The sequence below is a fragment of the Paramormyrops kingsleyae genome, chromosome 5, assembly GCF_048594095.1.
Source record: "Paramormyrops kingsleyae isolate MSU_618 chromosome 5, PKINGS_0.4, whole genome shotgun sequence".
NCBI lineage: Eukaryota > Metazoa > Chordata > Actinopteri > Osteoglossiformes > Mormyridae > Paramormyrops > Paramormyrops kingsleyae.
In genome coordinates, this window is record NC_132801.1 from 13,425,150 (window position 1) to 13,449,846 (window position 24,697).

At 45.8% G+C, this 24,697-nt stretch overlaps 1 protein-coding gene, 1 long non-coding RNA gene and 2 other non-coding genes across 4 annotated transcripts; all 4 read left to right on the top strand.

The window, feature by feature from the left end:
- The first annotated feature begins 5,291 nt into the window (after positions 1–5,291).
- LOC111848580 (uncharacterized) lies at positions 5,292–9,177 on the top strand. The gene is made up of 5 exons (XR_002839346.2): positions 5,292–5,407; positions 8,070–8,189; positions 8,282–8,419; positions 8,517–8,636; positions 9,049–9,177. It is a non-coding gene; the product is annotated as an uncharacterized lncRNA (long non-coding RNA).
- trnal-cag (transfer RNA leucine (anticodon CAG)) lies at positions 5,521–5,603 on the top strand. The gene has a single exon. It is a non-coding gene; the product is annotated as a tRNA-Leu (tRNA).
- On the top strand, positions 5,765–5,846 carry trnas-aga (transfer RNA serine (anticodon AGA)). The gene has a single exon. It is a non-coding gene; the product is annotated as a tRNA-Ser (tRNA).
- Positions 9,178–13,367: 4,190 nt separating the features above from the next.
- LOC111848243 (uncharacterized) lies at positions 13,368–23,319 on the top strand. The gene is made up of 8 exons (XM_072712786.1): positions 13,368–13,514; positions 17,254–17,398; positions 18,021–18,256; positions 19,358–19,520; positions 21,152–21,296; positions 21,480–21,611; positions 22,537–22,590; positions 22,776–23,319. Exons 1-6 carry the CDS (start codon positions 13,368–13,370, stop codon positions 21,481–21,483), a joined length of 840 nt encoding a protein of 279 aa, XP_072568887.1. The 3' UTR covers positions 21,484–21,611; positions 22,537–22,590; positions 22,776–23,319.
- Positions 23,320–24,697: the final 1,378 nt, after the last annotated feature.

The window sequence follows — 24,697 nt, forward strand, 5'->3', positions numbered from 1 at the left end:
AGAGCGACAGAAATATGGTGAGTGGCAGACACAGATGAAGGCAATGTTGCAGGCTCAGCCTTTGACTGGAGAGCAGCAGGTTGACTTTATTATCAGTGCACTAGATGGTGAAGCACGCCGGGAAGTGGTTCTCCTTCCCGGAAGGGAACGGGTGGATGGTGAGCGGTTGCTCTCTGCCCTGCAGAATTTATATGGTAGTACTGCTACTGTTGCACAGATGCGGGTGGATTTTTTTAAGTGTCGACAAGGATTAGAAGAAGGGGTGGCATCATATACATTGCGGCTGCGAGAGTGTTACACTCGTTGACAGGGAGTTGATCCGGAAGGTGTGCAGGAGGAGGAAGCTTTGTTGCTGGACCAGTTTGTTTTGGGGTTACGGGAAGGGCCAGTGTGACAAGAGATTCAGCGAATGTTGAGACGAAATCCACACCTTCAGTTTACTACCGCTGCGGCAGAAGCGCGAATTCTGGAGGAAGAGCAGGTGGTGTCTACTGTGGAGGTTCAGGTGGTGCGGACTGCGCCCCAGGGGCGAAGTAGGGATCGGGGGAGGTGTTGCCTAGTAGGCTAGAAGATTTAAAGATACCCGAACCCGAAGATGGCCGGTCGCTGTTTTTTATAACATTCTGGACCTGGTGGCAATCAACGCATTCATATTGTACAAGAAATGTGTCAATTCTACAGAGAGTAGGAGGGACTTTATTATGGACCTGGCGTGGGAGCTTCGTGAGCAACACAAATTGAACAAGGAAGTTGATGCTACACAGACAGCACGAATTCAGCGATCGTTTTGTGTTACTCGTCTGCCTGGAAAACTTACGCAGTGCCAGGTCGGCAGATGCACCCGAAATAAAACCAAAGAGACTTGCGTGAAATGCAGTCGGTATGTCTGTGGTAGTTGTTCGCGAAAGCCACCAAAGATGTGTATAGATTGCGAGTAGTCTTGAGTTGGATTGAGTTGTGTTGGATTTTATGGATTGGATTATTGGATTGAGTTGGATTATTTTCAAATAAAACTTTTCTTTTAATCAAGTGTTTCACCTGGGTTGATTTGTATAAAAATAGCGATAGTTTACTGCAGTTGTTAAACAGCAGACACTTCAACAAATTTAAAATCACTAATAAACTGTCTATTTAACATTTTATAAAATGCTGCCATTGCGCGTTTCAGGTTTACAATTTCACGACAAAGAAGCCACTCTTTCAGGAACATTACGGCTTTTTGGTTGCGGGTGTTAGATTCGCTGATGTTAACACTAATGGCACATTAGCACAAACAAAGGGCTGCATACGCCGAAGAGCGTCTTGCTTGGCGGTTAGAGGAGTGTGACGCCCATTGGTGTGGGAAACGGCGGTTCTAGTGTTAATGCAGTAACCCATAAGGATGCTTATCCTCTGCCTCGCATAGAGGAGTCCCTGACAAGTTTGCGAAAGGGGCAGTGGTTTTCTACCCTGGATTTAGCCAGTGGGTATTGGCAAGTGGAGATGGAGGAGCGTGATCGAGAGAAGACAGCATTTACTACTCCAGTAGGGCTGTATGAGTTTGAGCGCATGCCTTTTGGGCTGTGTAATGCACCAGCTACATTCCAGAGGCTTATGCAGCGGTGTCTGGGAGGGTTAGTAAACAAATCTTTACTTGTGTTCTTGGACGATGTAATTGTGTTCTCCCTGAGTTTTGAGGACCATCTGCGGGACTTGGAGCAGGTATTTGAAAGGTTTCAGAGCTATGGGTTGAAGTTGCAGTCTAAGAAGTGTAGGTTTTTCCAGCAGCAAGTTACTTACCTTGGTCATGTCATCAGCTCAGAGGGTGTGGCGACAGATCCAGAAAAAGTGGCACTTGTTAAGGAGTGGCCAGTTCCAGATACCATTCGGCAGGTGCGGTCTTTCTTGGGGTTCGCAGGGTATTACCGGCGGTTTATCACTGGATTTTCTAAAATTGCTGCCCCATTGACCCACCTGTTGCAGGGTACAGCTTCGTGCTCCAAGACTGCCCCGGTGGAGTGGACGGAACAGTGTGAGCAGGCTTTCCAACAGCTTAAAACTGCTTTACTGAATGCCCTAATTTTAGCTTATGCGGACTTTAGTTTGCCTTTCCGTCTTTATACTGATGCCAGTTTGGAGGGTTTGGGGGCAGTGTTGGCCCAGGTACAGGGTGGACAGGAGCGGGTCATCGCCTATGCAAGCCGCAGTTTTCATCTGGCAGAACGGAATGACCAGAACTATAGCTCTTTTTAGTTGGAGTTGTTGGCCTTGAAGTGGGCTGCCACTGAAAAGTTTAAGGATTATTTGTGGAATGCGGAGGTAGAGGTGTTCACCGATAATAATCCATTAGTTCATCTGGAGACGGCTCGGCTGGGGGCGACAGAGCAATGGTGGGCCACGCAGTTAGCCAACTATCGCTTGACGATTAAGTATCGACCGGGCCGTATTAATCAGACTGCAGACATTTTGTCGAGACTACCTGGAGAGCGGGCTGGTGTGCAGGTGCGGCTGGCAACTCAGACTCTGGATGAGGAAAGCGATGAGGTAGTGAGGTGGAGCGAGTTGCAACAACAGGACTCAAACCTGAAGCAGTTGTCTTGTTGGAAGGAGCAAGGTCAGAACCCTTCCCTTCTGGAACAGAGTTCAGCCTCCCCCAGTTTGAGGTTGTTAATGAAGGAGTGGCCTAAGATTGAGCTGAGGGATGGTATTTTGAAGCATCAACAGCAAGGAGAGGGTCCTGGGGAACCTACTAATTTTCAGATAGTTGTACCTAGGGCACAGGCTAGGGTGTTGTGGGAGGACTATCATAATGATATGGGGCATGCCAGTGCAGAGTGGACATTGTCAGTACTTGCAAAGAGGTTTTTCTGGTGTGGGATGCGTCAAGATATGGTAGCTTGTGGGGCAGTATGTCCCCAGTGCCTTGTTGGTAAAGTTGGTGCAGAAGTAAGGGCCCCATTGCAAGCTATTAAAACCTCCTATCCATTTCAGATTGTGGGGATTGACTTTTTGTCATTGGGTCATCCAGAGGAACCCTACCCATAAGTGCTTGTGATGACGGATTTGTTTTCTAAGTATGCAATAGCGGTGCCCACTAGGGACCAGACAGCAGTTACAGTGGCTCAAGCCGTATGGGAACGATTATTTCTGGTGTTTGGATGTCCTGAGCATATTTTGTCTGATCGTGGGGCAGCATTTGAGTCTGATTTGTTTCAGCAGCTGTGCCAGCTGTATGGATGCCGGAGGAAGCGGACAACGGCTTATCATCCACAGGGGAATGGGGCTTGTGAGAGGTTTAATCAAACGCTGTTGAGTTTGCTTGGAACCCTCAGGGCGCAGACCCAGGCCCAATGGCCTACTAAGCTTCCAGGACTCTTACAGGGTGGAGTTGTTGTCTGAGGAACGGGTGCTTCTCCGTCATTTTCGCCGTCGAGCCCAGGGGAAGCTGCCGCCCAGATGGCGATTGGAACCGTATGTGGTGGTGTTGCAGCTTCGGCCTGGGCAGCCGGTATATTTAATTTGGCCAGAAGGTAAGGAGGGACCCGTTCAGACAGTCCATCGGAATAACTTGCGGGTGTGCCCTCTGACTTATCCCCAGGCCCATTCGGAGGTGACAGGAGGAGAGGTTGGGGGCCAAGGTGGAGTTCCCTCAAAGACCGCTAGGGGATATCGACCGTTGATCTTTTATCAGAGAGCTGCCCCACCGGATGAGGTTGATGCACTGGAGAGTTGTGGCGGACTGGTACAACCAGTTGGTTCGGGTGGGATGCCACCCCTTGCCCCAGTAGATCAAGGGGAAGAGGGGGAAGAAGGGCAAGAAGATGACCATGGAAGTGCTGCCACTTGTGCGGGCCCTCAGCAGGCTCCTGTATTGCGTCAGTCCATCAGGGCTACACGTGGTATACCGCTCCCTAGGTATCGAGAGGAGAACTAGTCGGGACGACTATATTAAATTGGGGGGAGAAATGTCAGGCAATATGAGGGAGAAGGGGAGGGATGTTTTATTTTATTGATTTCTTTCTTGATTGGGGTGTGTTATTTATATTGGATCACGTGTGCTTCTGATTTTGATGTGGTTTGTGTGAAATTTGTGATTTGCACGTGTGAGTGTTTAATTGATTTATTGGTTAATGTATATGGGGGAGTGTGCGAGAGATGGTGGGTGCAGAACGGAAAGACGGAGCGAGTCAAACTCTGGACAGATGATCGGTAGCGGGACCTGGTGTGATTTAAGTGCCCGGTGATCCTGTGTTTAAAGGAACATTTGTATTCCTGGTGGGTGTGGACGAGTATTAGCGGTGGCTGGTCTGGCTATTTATTGCCCTGTTCCCTTTTCCGTGCTGGTTTCTCTTTCAAGTGCCTGACGAGCAGCGTGCATCGAGGAGTCGTCTGATTGGTCAGCTCTGAATTAAGAAGATTGGAGCTGTGACGATCGATAGGAACATTTGTATTCCTGGTGGGTGTGGACGAGTATTAGCGGTGGCTGGTCTGGCTATTTATTGCCCTGTTCCCTTTTCCGTGCTGGTTTCTCTTTCAAGTGCCTGACGAGCAGCGTGCATCGAGGAGTCGTCTGATTGGTCAGCTCTGAATTAAGAAGATTGGAGCTGTGGCAGTGACGATCGATGGATTGTGGACTTCCTTCCAATTACCCTGTTTGATACATTTTATGTTTTATCATGGGCCCATGAAAACTTTTTTTGGTTTGTGGGTGTGTGTGGATTATTATTATTTTTATATTCTATTTTTTGCTGTGTAGTGCAACCTTCCCGTTTGGTTGTTGTGGGTTTGTGAGCTTGGAATATATGATTTCTGGGTTTTATCTTTGTAATATAATAAACTAGTTACCATTTGAATATTCTGTGGTTTGGGGTTTTAGCACCTGCTTATAGAATAAGGGGTTCAGCTAGTCCCCCTGACACTCCTCTCCAACGAAATCTACCACCACCCGCACACACAGAACGACCCCTATCGGGCATGGGGGTACTTGTCTGTAACCCATGCATCTGGAAGACTGAGTTTGCTGTACTGCTTGAGTATCGCAGCTCAGTGCTGTGTAGGGCCACGTGGATCGGAGGTCCCGGTGATGGTCGGCATCAACATGGTACTTCCGGTGCAACCCAGGAGCACTGGGTCAGCTCGACAGGAGTGAACCAACCGCAGGCCGGTGACGGAGCAGGTGACAACTCCCGCGCTGAGTTGTCTGTGCGCAGCCTTCGAGAGTGGATGCTGCGTTGCTGCATGGACAAGATGGCAGGGTGCTGCCTTTTGTGAGGCACTGTTGCTCGCAAATGAAAGCTTTTTCTTTCAGCCCCCGCTGGCTTTCCCTGCCATACCGAAAGGAAGCTCCACACTCCCCATCTGTGAATCAAACCCCAGTCTCCTACGAGTCAGCTGGGGATACTCACCACTATACTAACAAACAGACAGGGTAAGTCTGCTCACCCCTGTGAATCCCCCACGTCTATTAGCATGGCCAGCTTCCCTCACTCTCCTCATCTCCTTATGGCTTCCCTGTGGTACATCAAGGGTCCTTTGGTCATAGTCAGGATGGCCGAGCGGTCTAAGGCGCTGTGTTCAGGTCGCAGTCTCTCCTGGAGGCGTGGGTTCGAATCCCACTTCTGACATTTCTTTAGCCCTTGGAAGTGAAGCGCCAACTGCCATCTCTGTCTTGAAAAATAATGCAGTGACGCGAAGTGAAGTGGCAACGGCCATCTCTAATTTCAAAAATAATGCAGTGACGCTAGACATCCTGTCCCAGCGATGGAAAAACTGATACTGAGCTGAGGTAGTTGTGGCCAAGTGGTTTAGGCGATGGACTAGAAATCCATTGCGGTCTCCCCGCGCAGGTTCGAATCCTGCCGACTACGTGGTGTTCGTTTATTTTGCCAGTAGCTGTTTGCTCCCCTGGCTTTGTGTCACTCTTATATAGCATGTGTTGACTCTGTTGATATTTTTTGCCCTTCTTCCTCCCTCCATCTACCTGTCTATCAATCTATCCAAAAAAATTACTTTGATATACTTTTTGAGTATATTCAACATTGTGATAAAAGAGAGGCCTTAGCTGCAGTTACTCCTCTCCAACGAAATCTACCACCACCCGCACACACAGAACGACCCCTATCGGGCGTGGGGGTACCTGTGTGTAACCCATGAATCTGGAAAACTGAGGCTGCTGGACTGCCTGAGTATTGCAGCTCAATGTTGTGTAGGGTCACGTGGATCGGAGATTGTTGTCATTTTAGTCAGACATGCACAATAGTCATTGTCATAAATTCTTTATTTATATGCATTTTTGTACATAATGCAGTGCATTTTAACATCTGTAGAATACTTAATTCTTCTGATAATTCTTTGTAAACAGTGCGCAGTGTGACGCTTTAGTGACAGAAGTGTGGATGAGGAGCTCTGCCCAAGGAAAATATGTAGCTCAATGGACAGAGAGCCAGCGTCAGTGCAATATATCAGCAGTGTTTTGTTGCTGTGATGATACCAATGATTCAGTGCTTAGCTGTGGAAATACAGAGGTGTTCAACTGAAGGAAAATTATACCCAGACCCAGTGTGCAATTGAACTGACTTTGAAGAAAAAGTTATTGTCATAAAGTATTTTAGTTGTTCAGCAGATTCAAATATGGCAAATTGGAGGGGGATAGAGGCCAGTTTGCCTAGAGTAAGGTTAAGTTTATCAGAATATGTACCATGAGAAAGTATATAGATTACGCATGGAGAGTTTACCAGAGAGAAGCCTCGCAGCTACATTTTTTGGTGAGTTAATAACAATATTATACATAAACATGCTTGTCAAGCTCCTGAAAACACCCTTAGTTATAAACACTCTTGACTATTCCAGAATGTAGGCCTATTTGTCCTTATGACAAGAGCAGCAAATATCAATGTCATTCGGCTATTAGTACTAGACGTTGGTGTGCTAGTTAAATTACTCAATGATGCCTGCTGGCACTAACCCATTGTTTGAAAAGGACACTTGTTTTAAATGTACTATTAGCAGTAATGTTGCCAACCTAGAATGAGGTTATTTAGAAGTAATGGACAGGTTTCATTAGCCATACATGAAATTAACATGTAGATATTTCCATGTTAAACAGCAGCTGGAGCAAGCTAATGCTATTGTTGAAAAGTGATGGAAACGCTTATCAGTCTCCTTCTGCATAAGTGAGAGCACATCAAGTGCCGTGATTTCCAAAGGACTGCTTAAAATGAGCACTAATATGTGTTTTGATGACCAAGGCAGCGCAACGGCCTCAGAACTGGGCTTTCGGCTGGGGCTGTTGTTGTGCAGTTGCCCAGGGCAACAAGAAAACACAGGCATGTCTTCAGTGGTACTGAGCTGGGATTAGTGATTGAGAAGGTCAGGCCAGCCATCTTGGCAATGTCCCACTATGTCTGCAAAGCTGGGAAATATGTTTGTCCATCACTGTTGAAAGGGTCCCACCTAAAATATATAATATAATACCAATTTGACTGAAAGCATTAAACTGAAGATTAACAATCACTCTCATTCCTTTCTGCGACAATGTGAGCATGTCTGTGTCAGCCAGTAAACTAACTCTTCCAGTTCATAAAACTATTCTAAATCTTGCCACTTGGGGGTGCTGGGTTTCTGCCTCAATATTTCACAGAGGAAATTTACGACTGTTTATGCTGCAGTTATGCTGGTATCATCTCAAATATGTTCTCTGAGACGCACAGGAATCCTTCTGTTTTATACTTAGCTGTTAAACTGTGGGTAACATCTGTTTTGTCTGGTATAAAATCCCCATTGGTCACATTTAGTAGCACGTAGCTGAACATCTGCACAGACATTGTTTACTCAGGTAAAATTAAAATAAGCCACAGAATAATTTTCTTGTGCCGCAATTGTAGTAACAGTTTTGCGATGTCTGAACATTTTTTGAATGAGTCTCTTTGTTTAGATTTGTTTATGCAACCTGACCTGTCTCACTGCATTGTCTGTATCCAGTTATGATCAGCGGAATATGTCTCATCGAAGAAGAACTACAGCTGGATAACCTTTTGCTCCTGAAGGAAGCCTTACTTGCCATACTTACTTGCTTGCCATACTTCCTGCAGCCAGCAGGGGGATCCAGGAGGCACAAGAATGGCATGAGTTTGCAGGAGTTCCAGGCAGCCTTGTGATCTCCGCTTGGCTCCGAGCTACAGACCAACCAGATGGAGATGCACTTCAAGAAGGTAACTATGCCCACCCATGCCAGACACAAACATCAGAGCTTTAAGGTGATGTTTCTGTCCAATAACATGCAGCCAATTCTCCCCTTTGACAGGTAGATGTGTCCTGTGACAGCTTCGTGGACTGGGACAAATTTTGCTGGGGAGGTACAAGGAAAAGGAGTTGATCTCTCAAACTAGAGACCCATTCCTCACCCCTCAGCCACAGATCAGGCACTGCCAATATAAAAAAGGTTACAGGATTTTCACTGCTCTTTACATGCATCCTTTCCTTGTGTTGTATTCCTCTGATCCCTCATTGTTTGGTCACATCCCCAACCTCCCCAACAGCGAGAGCCAACGACTCATGTCCTGGCAGTGTTTCAACCCCCACTGCTGCACTTGTCTGTCAGCAAAAAGGGCACTCTAATCACCTGGGACAGCAATCTGGAAATAATGAGGACTCAACAGGTGAACTCAATAATTCCTAACTTCTGATTCGTCCACTCACTCCTCCTGACAATAGTTCCTAACTTCTGATTTGCCCACTCACTCCTCCTGACAATAGTTCCTAACTTCTGATTCGTCCACTCACTCCTCCTGACAATAGTTCCTAACTTCTGATTTGCCCACTCACTCCTCCTGACAATAGTTCCTAACTTCTGATTCGTCCACTCACTCCTCCTGACAATAGTTTCTAACTTATTATTCGTCCACTCACTCCTCCTGAGACTCGTTCCTAACTTCTGATTCGTCCGCTCAGCCCTACTGATAGTAGTGCCTGACTTCTGATTTGATCACTAATGAATTTTCTGTCAATTTATGTGTCAATGAAGTATTAATTATTAACCCTGAAATCCCTATGATCTGTGCGTTGATTTAGAAAAACTCCCAGGGGACACCAGTGAAGGAGACAGAAACAAAAGGAAGTTCAGGAACTGGACGACTGACGCTGTCTACATGCATAATGTCCACAGGATTGCCGTTGTCACCACCAGCAGGGACATCCACTTCTTTGATGTCTCCATGCGCAACAGTTTAGTGGAGTTCCACTTGTTTGGCGCATGCCCAAGGCCCAGATTTCCAAATAAATATTGCTTTACTTAAAAAATGACACGTCTTTTATTTTGTTCATGGGTTGTTATATCGCAGGAATAAAAAGTGCTCCAACTGAACTTTACTACTGCCATGGGCATTATTAGGTCCCCGAGTATTTTAGTCCCAATGCCAATCGCCCTTCAAAAACCAAAAACGTCAAACCCCAGGTAAACTTGACTTACCTGCTTATCTTTTCTATAGCTAAAAACTCCTCTGGCTACTGGTATGACACTAAGGTAAAAAAAAATGTTTTTTCAGATGGTAGCTTTGACTCTATAACAGTATTGCCCAATCTGGTCCTCGGGGACCTACAGACAATACATATTTTTGCTCCCAGCAGGAAGAGAGAAAAAATATGGACTGTCTGGCAGGGTGCTGGGAAGGAGCAAAAACTTGGAAAATGCATACTTCTCAGGTGTGATGATTCCCCATTGGTTCAAGATGCAGGTGAAATTGTTGAGCAGTTGTAGCTCAGTTGACTGAAAATGTCAAACTGCAATTTCCTCAACACAGTTAGTAATTTAGTCATTTAGGCATCTGACAGAAAGGGGTAGTATGGTCAAGTAACAAGACACAGACCCGTATTATACCTAAAACTGTACTTTTGCTAGTGACCTCCACAGGCAGTGGTCTATAGAATAGTGTAGATGGTATGGGGGAGGGCGTATGGGGGGGCAGGGGGGATTAGCAGGGGTGCCTGAACACCTGCTTCTTTCTTTGGTCCAAATGATTGAGTACCCCCATGATTACCAACTTAGCAAACGGCAACCCCCGGTCTGCAATTTCTGAGAATTTGGGAGTATACTACACCCACAGAGTACACTACACCCATAGAGTCCGACAGGTTTGCAACAAATGATTATGTCAATGGGCTAGCAAATGGAGAAACAACAACAGAAAATATATGACCATGAAATACTGTTTTATAAGGATACTGCGATTCACAAAATATACTGAGGATTATTGTGGATTTCAATTCCCTCAGCATATGCAAAAAGCAAGAAATATGTTGTTAGATGTGAAAGAATGTTGTAGACAATAACAAGACTGTGTAATAAATAAGAGAGCTGGAAACATACAGATTAAACAGAGTCAGTCATGCTTTTTAAGCTTGTTTTGGTTTTGCCTTTGTGGTTTTGAAATGTATTTTTCCTGCCTCCATCAAATAATTTCAGGTAAGCGACCATAACTGAAATAACAGTTTACTTATAAAGTTACATAATATTGAGAATTGCCTACTGCAGCTGTGTTATGCCCAAACAAACAATTTTAAATAATAAGCACGAGCTAAAAATATTATTTATTGTTGAAACACAGGAAAGGGAGAAGTAGATCAGGTTTGGGACATCTTTGAGGAATTGGTCTCTGACTCCACTGGACAGTTACTTGCTACAATGTCCACCACGATCCATTTCACAACATTTCTTTATTTACTTTATCATTCTTTGGGAATTTTGGGCGAGATAAAAACCTACAACAACATCACTTTGTTTTCCAGACAGAAATGTCTCTGGCAGATCAGTTTTTTGGCAGAAAATATTTCCAGTGAGAATAAACCCGCTCTGTGATTCCCCATCACGGGAGCAAAACCGTTTCTGTGTTCAGCAGTCTGAGCCCGAAATATTCTGTGCCTGAGTGATAATATTGAAAGAAGAATGGTTCAGATTCTGCCAGAAAAAACAGCAAACATCTCAGAAACTACCGGTAATACAGGGAGCCGACAGCACTTCCTGACTATGTTAAGGACTTGCATTTATATTCTGCCTACAAAGCAAAACCTGAAAAGTGATGTTGAAAACTCATGGTTTACTACCATAATGGTGCGAATGACAAACAAGTCCAGATTTCAGATATTTATTACAAATGATGTCAACACCCCATTGATCCATTGAAGAGCACAAAGATGTACTAACTGTGGGCAACAGTAATGCAACCGCAGTGTTCGTCGGCCGTACTGTAGGTACTGTATGTGACAGCGCACTCTGCCTGCTTGAGCTCTGGAACACAACTGCTGCCTTACATTTTGTACAAACATAAGGGTAGTCGTTGATGCCCTTGGCTCCCATTGTGATGTGGCAAATGTGAGCGCTAACTGTCAGACTGTCAGATTATTGGCTGAAGGTCTGCAGGACACACCTAGTTAGAGAGGGAGCTACAGCATCAAACCGTGCAAAGGAAGTGTGTGGTGACACCCGTCTGGCAGCAGCACAAATGTAAGCAGCGAGCAGAGCCTGGCTTCACGGCACCACATGTGGACAAAGATGGACATCACAGTCACATTAATTCATGCTTATCGCCTTGTGTCTGGATTTAGGACTTGGTGGATCGTTAATAATTGCATGGCAATAACCCGGACGCGGTGCCAGTCCATCACAGGGCACACACTACATTTATGCCGATGGGGAGTTTGGTAACTAGCATGTTTAGCATGTTTTTGGACTGTGGGGGGAAACCAGAGAACCTGGCAGAAACTCCACGGCAACACAGGGAGGTGCCCCAACCCCCATTCACACATACATGGATGGCTGAAGCACAGTCATACCACCCAGCTCTAACCCCACCCGAGCAGGCCTGCCAGTCTGTGGGCACAGTGCCTCCTCTGTCCATCCACCCAGCTCTAACCCCACCCGAGCAGGCCTGCCAGTCTGTGGGTCCAGGACCTCCTCTCTCTATCCACTCAGCTCTAACCTCACCCGAGCAGGCCTGCCAGTCTGTGGGCACAGTGCCTCCTCTCTCCATCCATTCAGCTCTAACCCCACCTGAGCAGGCCTGCCAGTCTGTGGGCACAGTGCCTTCTCTGTCCATCCACCCAGATCTAAACCCAGGCCTGCCAGTTTGTAGACACAGTGTTGCCTCTCTCCATCCACTTAGCGATATCTCTGCCCAGTTGGCTGTGCAAACGAACAGGTCCCAGGCCACTACATGTATGTCTGCGTGACAACTTGTTTCAGTTAATTTGCACAAGGGTGTATAGTAAAGATCCAGCTCTTTGTTACTGGGCCGTGCAATCATTAAAGTACAAGAAAGTAGAAGTGACGTCTTTTTCAAAAGAATGGACATCAAAAAACTTGTCATTTATTGCAAATTTCACAGGACATGAGAATCCTTATTACAAAATGGTGCCTGCTGGTATGGTGAACAATCGGCCGTGCCTGGTAAACGTGGCATAGGCTCTATGCCATAGGGGTACGGGAGAACAAAAGGAGATGCCACTGACTCACTCCTCACCAGACCAGGAGGCACAGAGAGCTGCCTCAGCAGCCGGCTTCTGAATCATGAGTCTGATTGCAGTGCTCAGGTTACACCATTGGGACCCAACAGACAACGCCTGTCTGCGTACTTGGAGAAGGAACCCAAGCCTGGACCTGTCGAAGGGTGCTGCAATCGTACCTGATAATAGAGTCTGATGCTCTGTTGAAGAGCCTCCTTTCCTCAAGTCTGTGGAAAATCTTTTACCTCTAGGTAGGATAAGCATGTGCCACCTCTGTCTTCCTTAGTGGTGTTTACTCCTTGCCTGCTGTTAACAGATTGACTTTAGGCAGAATGACTTCTTGTGTTCTTGTACCAGTAATTGAGACTCTTGTACAGAGGTGGAAAGGTGCCGAGATCATCACAAGAAGGGAGCTTCTCAAGACCCATCCATCACTGTGCTAATCCTGTCACTGAACCATGCGGCACTGTGAGCTTGTGGGCCTGATGACGTAAGGGTCAGTCCTCAGGGAGTCTGTCTGCGTCAGCCGGAGAAGTGATGTCCTGTCGATGTTTGGAAGAATCACTGTTTGGGTCTGAAACCACACAAATTTGCAATTTCTCAAAAGGAACATCTTCTTGGCTTCGGAACATTGGAAAGTATGTGAACTTTCGCAACAGGATGATCAAAGGAAATTGGCTATTAAGACTTAATAGCTAGATTTCATTAAAAGCATAAACATAAGAAATATAAAGTGTGAACAAAAGCACCAACCAAAGGTGCTTGACAAACAAGTATCAAGTAAGAAAATGACCAGTCTTGCTAATTAGACTTTGTGTTAATCAATAGTTTCTTTACCCTTCATTTCCCTACATGGAGTCACATGCTTCGACTTCTGCAAGCCTCCCAATCTGATGGTAACTGGGGGCGCAGACCCTTCTGTGAGGCCGCCGGATCAATATGTGGCTAGTCGTCTAGTGGCCGACCTGCATGGTCACTGCATCACAGTGCCATACGTAGCCATCTACAAACAGCTGGGCCAGATCTTGGCCAAGGACACTGTAAGCTACTGCCTAGACTGGTTGAAAGTGTTGGTTTCTTGTTAAGGGAAAAAAACAATAATTAAAGAGACACTGATTGCTATCTACCTCTACTGGTTCTTGCCAAATCAGTGTGTAATCAGGGTCACAGGCTCTCTTCTTCCTAGAGTATTTGACTCACTCAGTCTGGATGGCCTAAAATACTGTACAACCTAATAAAGTAGTGCCTAGCTCTTAAAAAAGTATACTTCTGGCTGAAACTCTGTTAAATTGCCTACAAGTAGATCTTTACTTTATTTCCAGTTGAGCCAAAGCAGACTATTTGGCATAGCAGTTCAACAGCAAATGCAAACTAAAAGCAGTTCAGAGAACCAACTTTGTGTTGTTGTTGCAGCCTTCTGTATATATATTTTCATGAGCTTGTGTGCATGTATAAGTGATGTACTGTGTCTGTGTCCTGGAATGGAGTATTGTTTGTCAGTAGTGAACAGAAACACTGAGCACTGACTGTGTTGAGAGTTGTCCTTCTTGTGGATGAAGGTGCTGAAACTCTGGGATATCCAAGTCAGAGTTGCTTCAGGACCCTGCCACTGAAGTTCCTCTGCGTGGGGGTCTTCGCTTCCTTGGATCTGCTGCCTAAGCCTAACCCTAACCCTAATCCTAACCTGGAACATCTGAGCTCTAAGGGGGCGTGTCCCCTCACCATGGTGCCCCCATCTGCTGTGCCCTCTACAACCCCTTCCTGAAGCAGGTCAGCTCTGTACATTCTAGTATGTTCTAATAGACATGGCAGAAGCTGGACTGCTTTGTCATTTGTATAAAACAATGTTTCCCAACCCAGTCCTCAGGAATGCCCAGCCAGTCCACATTTTTGTTCCTTCCCATCTCCCTGCCATACAGTCCACATTTTTGCTCCCTCCCAAAATGTTGGCTGTCTGGGGACCCCAGAGGACTGAGTTGAGAAACACTGGTATAAGAGACCAATATATCTGTTCTTCTCAGGTGGTGACATGGTGTAGGACCTCCACCATCTGTGTGTGGGATGTAGCACAGCAAAGCATCTGCAGATGTGCAATGCCCACAGACAAGAAGAGATCACCTGCATGACCTTTGACCCCTCATTTCCCTGACTTGTTACTGAGGTGTGCAATGGCACCATCAAAGCAAAAATACAATTATATGGTGTAACATCTAGATAATTAGTTGGTGCAACAGTTTTGTGTAGATGTATAGTTTAGGACGGGGCTATTCAAATCACGATCCTCAAGGTCTGAGCACTGTTTTGCCTGTGAACCAGGTGCAAAGCCTCTGTGGGAATCAGAATCAGTAATTATTAAACTATCTACCTGGAAAAACTGAAAATAAGGCCTGGATTTGGAATCGAGGTCCAGATTTGGTCTAGGAGGACAAGCAAAATAACTGAAAAGTACTTAATATCTGTAACTGCAACTCATTTTTTTCCAGTGATCTGTTAGAGCTGCTGTGTTCTTGGGCTTCGTTTATGCAGGTGTAGAACATGCTAAATGGCCATAAAACTCACAAGCTTGAAGCCACGGTTGAGGCTGAGGTCACAGGTGTTGTGTGTCTCCAGAGCAACAAGATTCTGGCAGTCAGCTGGAGTTGGAATATAACGCAGTACAATATTGCTGACTCTAATGTGCGAGCCATTCAATATTTTTTATGGCATCTGCAGAACAGTACATTTGAAATTTCATAGTTTTTTGTCTTTATTATTTAATGAAACCACACATAATCAGTTTGTTCCTTTTCTTAATGCAAAAAAGTCTGGAAGCAATACGAGAAAGACCATTTTTTTGTATCAGGCTACAAGATGAAAATGACCCCACAGTGTATTATTTCATTAAACTGTATTTCATTCTCTATTGTAGTCTGGATTTTGGTTTTGTGGCTGCATTTCCAACAATATTATTCCACAATACAGTGCATTTTAACCAATTCCAAACCGGGCAGAACGTAAGACACGCTGGGGAGAGTGTAACCATGTGGATGCTGTGCCATCTATGTGCCTGCAGACACATTCTGGAAGTCTGGCCAGCTGCACAGAGAAGCTACCCTGGCTATGGATCATTGTCTAGCCTGGGTCCTATTGGCCACCGCTAGTTTTGATGGGGAGGTCATCTTATATAGCCTAGACCAGGGGTCTCCAACTCCGGTCCTGGAGAGCTTCTATCCAGTAGGTTTTCTGTCCCTCTTGGCTTCTGATGAGCCACACCTGTTCCTGGTATTTACCTGAGAAGAGGTGTGGCTCATCAGAAGCCAGGTAGGATAGAAAACCTACTGGACGGTAGCTCTCCAGGACCGGAGTTGGAGACCCCTGGCCTAGACACTCAGAAACCTTTTGTCCACATACGGTCCCCTTCTAGGTAACCTAATATTGAAAATTGATAGTTGATTTTTGATTGAATGTTTTGACTTGTAGTGTTTCAATGTGGATGCATACTAGCCATTTAAATAACTAGTCACGAATGGGGATGGAATGGTGGCTCAGTGCAGGGGGGCCATAAAGGGGGAAGGACAGATAGGATGGTTCCAAGGGCCCCTGAGCGACAGGGGCCCTAAAAAATTTGGAACATTACATAATTGTCCTGCATTGGGGGCCCAATATGATATGCTTTCACGGGACCCAAAATCTCTAACGACACCCTTGGCTCAGTGGATAGAGTTATTGCCTCAAACATTCATGGCTGATTCTGGCTATATGTGTTGGTTTTCTCTGTGTTAAAGGGGATTTTCTCCCTGAACTCAAAAACATGTGGCTCTGATGAAACTGTGACTTTCATTTGCTCTTTGTATGTGTGAGCACCCAACCCTCCATAAACAGGCCCAGGAACACCACAACCCTGACTTGGATACATGGCTGTTGAAAATGAGTGGATGGAAACTATCAATAAAGTACCAGACAGCCATTGTTTTCTGCCACTTCATTAAAACACACATTAAAACAGCAGCTCACAGCATATAATTGCTTGCAGTCGATATCTGTTTGGGTAAATTAGCCTAGCTTGCATGGGCTAATTAGATAGCATAAGGGGTCTGGGGCTGGAACACACCCAGAGCCGTGTCGAGTGTTTATGTCGAGGTCTGCTTTGCTGAAACTGCTCACAGCACCATTTCCAGCCAAGCCTGCATTACATAAAATATTTAAGCTTTATGCCTGCAAGCCAGACAAATCATTTTAAAAACTGTGAATATATTAGAACAAGAAACACTGCTGGCCATTAATGTTATGGATATGAAAATGCGGAGGTAAACTGAGCGTGATCCCCACTTCTATTAATATATGTCTGCATTTCGGGAAGCTGGTTGAGTTCCCTCTCCTTAAACAGTACTGTGTGTCCCACCTACAGGTCACATGCTGGTACTGCAGAAGGTAGGGACGCTAAGCAGGATTGCTCTTGGATCACCTCTCAACACGGAATCACACACCCTTGGGGGGAAGAGTAAAGGGGCAGGTGTAGGGGGCCATACGCGACTCTAGGCTTTTCATTGCGTGCAACATGAGAGAGCCCAACTAGTTATTCAAGTAAAAAAATAAATTTGTAAATACATTTACAATATGTTGCTAATACATATTTTCAAATATGACTTTATAATATAATAAAATTTTATTGAACTTGAATATGTTCAAATCGCATCTTCATCTGACCAGTAGGGGGTGCAATTGTACCCACTGCACCCCTTGTAAAATTGGCTATGATGCAGGCATTTGAATAAATGGTCAAGGTGTGTGTGCTTCCAGGGTGCCGTCCTACAGTATGTGAACAAGCTACTCAACCTGAAGCGGCAGGCACTCAGCCGTCGCCGGCAGAGCCGGGTAGTCCTTGTCAGTCCAGAGGGCGGCCATCTTCGCTGGCGGAGCGTTGCCGGGCTGGGACGCAAACACAGTAACCTGTGGTGGCAGGCAGAGCTGTGACAAAGCTGCCCTGGGTCATGTTAATGCAGCCGGCCCGGCGCGGCTGAACAAACCGCAAGCAGTGTGGCGTTATGACTGGATGCACGTGGGAAAGCTTTGTTGTGCATCATCTGCCCAAAAGTAGTGTTTTGAATCATAGCCGTATTCATTGAGTGATGTCATCTGTTGCACCAATTGCAATGTCTGGCAGTCATGGGGGGTAGGAGACGTCGTCTGACTGCTAATGGCCAAGTTTCCGTTGATAGGGCACTTCTATGCCCCAGAAGCTCCTGCCGTCTGGAGATACCTCTGGTTCCATCCCGGTGTGGGATGTCTCATGGTTTGCTTATGGAATCATGGATTGTGTGAGAAAGCAAAGTTTGTAGCTGGCGGGGGGCGGGGGAGAGACAGCCCCTCTATTGATGTACCGTGACACCTAAATGCATTTTTACTGCCTTATTCATTTATTCATACAGCAGTGAGGAGGTCAGACCTCCTGGCAAATGCTTAAACCTGCCGCTCTGTGCTGAAAAATGATAACATGGGCTTGGAATGAGTGTGGCTGTTCCTTAACGCACCATTGATGTGTAGGCATTTCGTCTGGTCCTCCGCAGCTGGCCGACGAGCACCCAACCCCCCCCTCCCCCCGCTGCTGCACCGGTGGAAGGCTCACGACGGGCCGCTAGTAACCGCCGAGCTCCTCGCCATCGACACACGGCTGTTTCTCACCAGCGCCTCCGTGGACCAGACTGTGCAGTTGTGGCGTGCAGACGGCCGCTACATGGGTGCCTTTGGACAGGAACGCGAGTGGGAGGGATCTGCGGGAGCCCGGGTCTTATCAGCACCCAAGGTAGTGATTTTCCTCTTCTGGAGTCATCATCTTCTGCCGTGAACTAGTGCCGCGTAACAGTACCTGTCAGCTTATAGCTTCTAGTAAAAATTCTAATTCAAAGATTTCCTCAGGTAGCTGAAGCAGGGGTATAGGAACTAAGGAAGATGTGTACCCCTCCACCCAATGTTTAGTTTGTCCCCATCTAATAAATAGACCTTTGCATTTAAATTATGGCAGTAAGTGGATGTAGCAGGAGGAGACCAGGAATAAATATATTTACATATGTATATGTGTGGGTTATACCCTAGTAATAACCTAGTGCTTTGCCAGACAGTAGTTTGCTAGGACTGGTCAGAAAGGACACGGCCGCACTGGACTTGACCTCCGTGGGAGTGACAGCCATCTCAGGCTTCTCAGCGAATGGCAGCCAACACTCTCGGTACCGCTTCCCGGGAAGCTGAATCAAAGAGGTCGGAGGCGCAGCTGCGGTTTCCAGGCCCACAATAATTGTGGTTAAGCGGATCCAGATGTGAGAGGATGTCAGGAAGGTTACCCTCGGTTGACCAGCCGCCGGTCCACCCGCATCGCTGTTCCTCCCGGATTACATGGAAATTCCCACCCTTGCCTCCGTTCTCCCGTGTCATTCCACCCATAGAAAAATAATCTATATGGATTGTGAGGGTACCATCCTCACGGGTGTTCTCTCCAGACACTGACTGTGCCAGCCGGTAAAGCAGGCCTCAACGCTCGGCACTGGGCAAAATGAACTCCCAAGTGCGACAGCGGTATTGTACCCATTTTTAGCACAGTACAGCATCACCAGCGCTCTCTGTTTAGAGTATAAGAATGTTCCTTGTTTATTGTTAAAGCTATTTAAGCATTTAACTCATGACCTGTGGTTTGGCAAACTACGAGGGCTTAATAGGGGCGTTGCCAGTTCCTCTCCAGTGCTGCTAATGCAATGAAAATGGTAGCAGTAATAACAGAGGTTCTGTCTTCAGTAAAGCGCTGCCTTGTAGCTCTGCCACTTGAAACCTCGAGATCACAGAGGACAATAATGTGGACCATCAGTGGATGGGCTAGAGGCTCCCTTCCCCTAATCACTGCCACACCCCACAGAGACCCTGGGGCAGCGAGGCAGGCGCGGCAGAGGAGGGAACTGGAGGTGGCCGATTACAGGGTGGCGAGGCTGCAGCAGAGCCAGCCGGCTCCGGTCAGGGGCCTGGGAAGGGAAGCCAGACGAGGGCCGGCTACAGAGAGGAAGCACTTCCGTGGGACTCAGGTACAGGCACGCGGTGACAGTGTGTTCCAGAACACGGCACGATACAAAGAGCGACAGTGAGCCGCTCCGCGTTTCTGCCTCAGCCACCCGTAACGGAACTCACGCCATTACATCTCAGTGTCCCAAGGGTAAAGGACTCATTCATTCACGGCTCTTTTTATTTACAACAAAGCCATACTATCCTTATCCTGGAGAAAGTTCTGGAAACTTTATTATAACATTATACTTTAATGGGTTGTCTCTTAAATGAAAACAAAGTTGGAACAAAGAGACATTGAGGATGAATTTTAAGCTGCAGTGAGTGTCAGAATGAATGAGCAAGCTGACAAACCTCTGACATGAGACTGATTACTAGGTGGAAGGACAGGTTGGTCTTAAACACATTATTAATAAAAGCGTTAAGGGCTCATCCGAAAAAAGGACAATGCTGCCTTTGAAATGCTTTGGCTTAATCCATTAGGTGGTTCAACATTTTCTGTCTTATTTTTCGCACAACTCGACATCTGCATGCAATATAGACAGAACCGAAAGTGCTGTGAGAAATGGCAGGGATCAGAGGGCTCTGTCAGCGTCGATGCAATGTGGCCGACAGCTGGAGATGTGAGGGATGAAGGTGGGGGCTGAGCTGGGAACCCCCTCACTGGCCATCCAAACCACCCAGTTTAGCCCTGCATAGGCCAGCCTGCTTTGGTACACACCCAGCCACACAGGAAATGCCGACGGCACGCTGTCACGCGCACGCACACACACACACACGCACTTCCCATTAACTGCGCCAACAGGCTGTTTGCATGCAGTCTGGACCTGCTGTCGCAATTTGTTTGTTGACACGTTTGGTGTCTTTGCATCCATTTGCACAGCTGCTGGGAGCATTGAGAAAAATGAACGATGTCACGGAGAATTAAAACCCGGCCTGTCGCATCCTTGTGGCAAAACCCACGAATGAGAGACAGAAAGCGACGGAGACAGTGACTACATCCTTTGTTTCTGTATCAGATTTTCCTTCCTTTCATATTTCACCAAAAACACAACAATAGCCAAATGAAAGTTTACAAGCAAGTGTATATTTTGGAAACCGGAGATAAAAACTCCAGTTCTTTTGTAGAAAACATCTTGATGAAAGAATTTTTATTGTAAGTTGAGCTGTATAGTTGAAGACTCCCCTCTTCTCCAGTGGATGCTTGATTCCCTGTTCAGACCAAAACAAGCTGTCAGCTGCCATTCTATGGAAGCAGTGCAGACACCGGGATCCTCACGCAGTCTAGATGCTGTATGGAGAGAAACTGATGTCTCTTGTCTCCGGATAACATTGTCTGACAGGGAGATAATGCAGTCCACTCTCTTAATTTATTTCAACAGAAGGCATCGTCCAAAATGACTTTCTTAGAATTGATTTTAAATCTAAATATTTTAGCTACCAGAGCTTAAAAAACCTCTGGGGGGTCCAAGATCAACTGGCTGGCCAACCCCCCTGCGCATACTAACATTACTGAAAACAGAAAAGAGTGTACTTGCTTGCTAAAAGCTAGGTGAAGCTGTGATTAAGGATCAAGACAAAGTCCATCGATGAGTCTGTTATCCACGTTGGTCTGTGTAGGGCGGCACTGAAGAATGTACCCATGATGTTACAGTTCATAGGTCACATCCACAATGTCACCTTTCCATGGGACTGAACCGAGACTCCAGCTCAGATGGTGCCCAGCCCGGCACCACATGGAAATACCTCCAGAACCCAGAATCCCATCAGACAGCATCATCCAAGAACCAAACGCAAAGGTCAGGCTCTCATCGTAAATGTAAATCTTATTACTCTAGATCGTCGGGGTACTTGACATTTACACTACTCAGATATTTTACTGATGTGCATCTTTGGGCAGCTCGCTCTGAGATCTTAGCTTTATGTTCCCTTTGCAAGCTTACAGCGTTTCTCTTGTGCTGCATGGATGCTGTGTCTCCCAGGTAGGGCTGGGGCTGCAGGTGGCAGAGGGTCTGCAAAGGAGGTTAGCCGGCAGGCGGGAGAGACGCCTGACTTTTGGGGATATAGACACCAGCAAGCTGCCCCACAATAGTGGGGTCTGCACTCCATTCCAGGTCCTGGTAACTCACTCTACTGAACATGCCGGCGTTCAAACTCTCACACAATGGGCTGTGTATTTCATCCCAAAGATAGATCAGTCTTCAACTGTTATACATAAAGAACTCCTATCTTTCCCAATTACTAGAGGAACCTCATTTAGAACATCAGTACCCAACATATTCTGGTTATTGCCAATACCATGCATAATTTAAATCTTGTACATTATTTACTTAAGATGCTCAATGAGTAGCAGTATTGCCATACAGCTTCAGGATTGAAGATTTAAATCTTCTATTTCATCAAAATATGCCTTGTAATGCACTGGCATCCATAATATTAGCTTAAAAATCTTCATTATTTTACACAGTTTATGTGCTGATAAAGGCTATTTATCACTGGACTGCCGTGTTGTGGGAATATTTGAAACAGTCTGATGAATTACTGAACATTTAATGGCAGATGCAGAAATCCATACGATTATGTGCCGCTCCTTGATGTCATACTTGAGCTGTTTTATTTTGGGCCTGGAGATAAAGCCAGCTGTCATAGGACCCTATAGATGTGGTGTACGTCATATGCTGTGCGTTACTATGCCTGCTTGAGATGTACAGGCTATTTGCGCCAGTCAGTCACCTACTGTACAATAGGCATGCGTCTGGAACAGCGAGAGGTGTCGATAGCCTGGGATAGCTGAAAATGGGAAGGGAGGGGGGGGGACTTTAAAGGAGTGAATGTTAGAGATTTAGGAGGCGTTTACCGTGCCATTACCAAACCAAAGTTGCTTTGCTTTGATCTTCTAGAGTAATCAAAACCAAAGATTGTTATTGTTTTAGAAATATGCGTGTAAATATGGGCACCACATAGCTGAAGCGTGCAAAAAGAACAGCAGCCGATAGTCTTTTTTTAAATAGTCTTTTTTTAAATGTCTGCTTTTGCCAGGAACGACCTGTACATGTGAGGATACAGCCGGGGGACATGGAGTGACTCATTGTGGTCTGTATCTGAAAGCGTGCTGGCATTGCGTAAACAACACAAAAACAAGAGCCTCCCACACCGAGTCAGAGGGCACCGCGAGACGCGGGGAACAAAATGCACAGGCTCATTTTGACTTTGAGACAAAAAGAATTTAAAAAAAAACAATAACAAGATGTCTGTCTTTCTTTCCCTCCACCCCTCAGCCAGGACCTACAGCTGCCCTGCATTTTTCCCATGACCCCTTAGATGCCAAGATAAGGCAAGAAAGACCAAGACCTGTTATCCTTACTGGTGTCTGGCCAGGGTTCCAATATGACCCAGGCAGACGACAGTGAGGTCCTCAGCCTGTGACTGCAGTGTCTGCAAAAACTGCAGCCACACTAGCCTGATCTCACCTCCAAAAAAGGACGTATTAAAGCAGACTGTGGTTGTGTCCATATGCTTGTCAAAGACCTCCTGGTTTATCCTGCTTTAACCATAGCAGTTGGAACGTTTAACCATAGCGTGGAATAGGAACCTCTGCAATTCTGTGCACCTAGAAGGACCTACTGTAAGTACCAGCATATCAGGAAAAACAAGAAAAAATGGTAATTTAGTTAGTAAAACAAAATCTGTCTTTTATTGATCAGTCCAACTACTGTATACAAATCAACTGTGTAATCAAGAGCACACTGACAAAAGCTATATTACTGTTTTTTGTTAAATTATTTCTGTGAAAAAAAAAAATTGATTCTTTGTGTTCAGGAATAAAATGTGCAAATGTTCCTTCAAACTGGCATTAAAACTGTTAGACGATATTCTGTTTAGTGAGACACAAAGTTCTCTTTTGTGTACAAGAACACTATAAAGAGTTTGAGGACATTGCAGAAGACACAAATACAATATTGCACTTTCACGTTTTGACTAGTATTTGAACCCATAGCCATTCACAAAGTTGTCAAAACCCCTCACCACTGCGTTACCCACAAGTGTGCAGCGAGGGCCGTGGGCATCTGAGCCGCCAGCACAGTGTGCCGCCCCCAGCCACTTTCTACCCACGCTGCACCAGGGGCCTTGTCCACATGCACGACCTCATCGGGCTTCCACACTGACACACGCCAATTAGGAGCATCTGATTTCAGTGGCTGTTCCCGATTTAAAACCAAATATGCTGTTTGCCGCCGCCTGGCTGAAAGAATCCCGCGGCCAAACCACACTCTGGAACGGGGAAAACAACTGGTCAGAAGTTTATCTTTTCATATGATAAACTCTTAAATTGTACCTTCAAATTATAGATAATACTCATCAGTAATGTTCAAGCAATATTTGAAAAATTGTATGTGCGTATGTATATGCTGTTATGAAATGTCCAGTTACAAATTATGTATTTAGAAATTGCTAGGTTCATATAAATTTTTGCCTTCTTACTTTATTTGACCATATCCATCCATCCATCCAACTTCCCAGGGATGCTGGATCACATGATAACCCTAATCTGACAGGAATTTCAAAGCCAATCATTATTAAACTACTGGCTATGCTTTTCTGGATCTGTCTTTGACAGACACACCGGAGCAGCTACAGTGATGAAGGTACCTTACGTTTCCCTTTTGGTAGTCCTCCTCACACACGTGTGGTGCTGTGTTGTGATAGTGGCTTTACCAGCTAGGAATCTGTGTACCTGTCTGGAAGGTTGTTGGTTTGAATCCTGTGCCCCAGAGAGTATACATATCACCGTTGGGTACCTGAGTAAGGCCTTTAACTCCAGCTGCTCTGTCAGTGCTGAATAAATGGCTCACCCTACACTCTGACCCCAAGCCTAACTTCACCTACATATCTGTATCTCATAGGAGATAGGATACGCATGGATTGAATTACATTGTAGTCGATATACAATGACACCCAAAGCGTTCTATTGTAGACAGCTGTCAGGTAGACCTTTTTTTTTCTCGCACTGTGCTTTCCCTCCAGATCTCTTTCTCATGACGTCATGTGACGGAAAAAAGAGCAGCGTCTCAGACACACACCCCGAAAATCTCCATCTCGGAATGCAAAAAGCATTTATGAATTTATGCTCATTCCAATCAGACATAATTACATAGCTGTTATTCTCAAACCATGTTCATGGCAGTTAAAGCATTTTAAA

Excerpts from the sequence above, each read along its gene's own strand:
- LOC111848243 (XM_072712786.1), top strand. The coding sequence starts at position 13,368 with ATGGTAACTGGGGGCGCAGACCCTTCTGTGAGGCCGCCGGATCAATAT. Across the intron at positions 13,515-17,253 it reads AGATCTTGGCCAAGGACACT|GGTGCCGTCCTACAGTATGT; the intron begins GTAAGCTACTGC and ends GTGTGCTTCCAG. Across the intron at positions 19,521-21,151 it reads AGCACTTCCGTGGGACTCAG|TTCATAGGTCACATCCACAA; the intron begins GTACAGGCACGC and ends ATGATGTTACAG.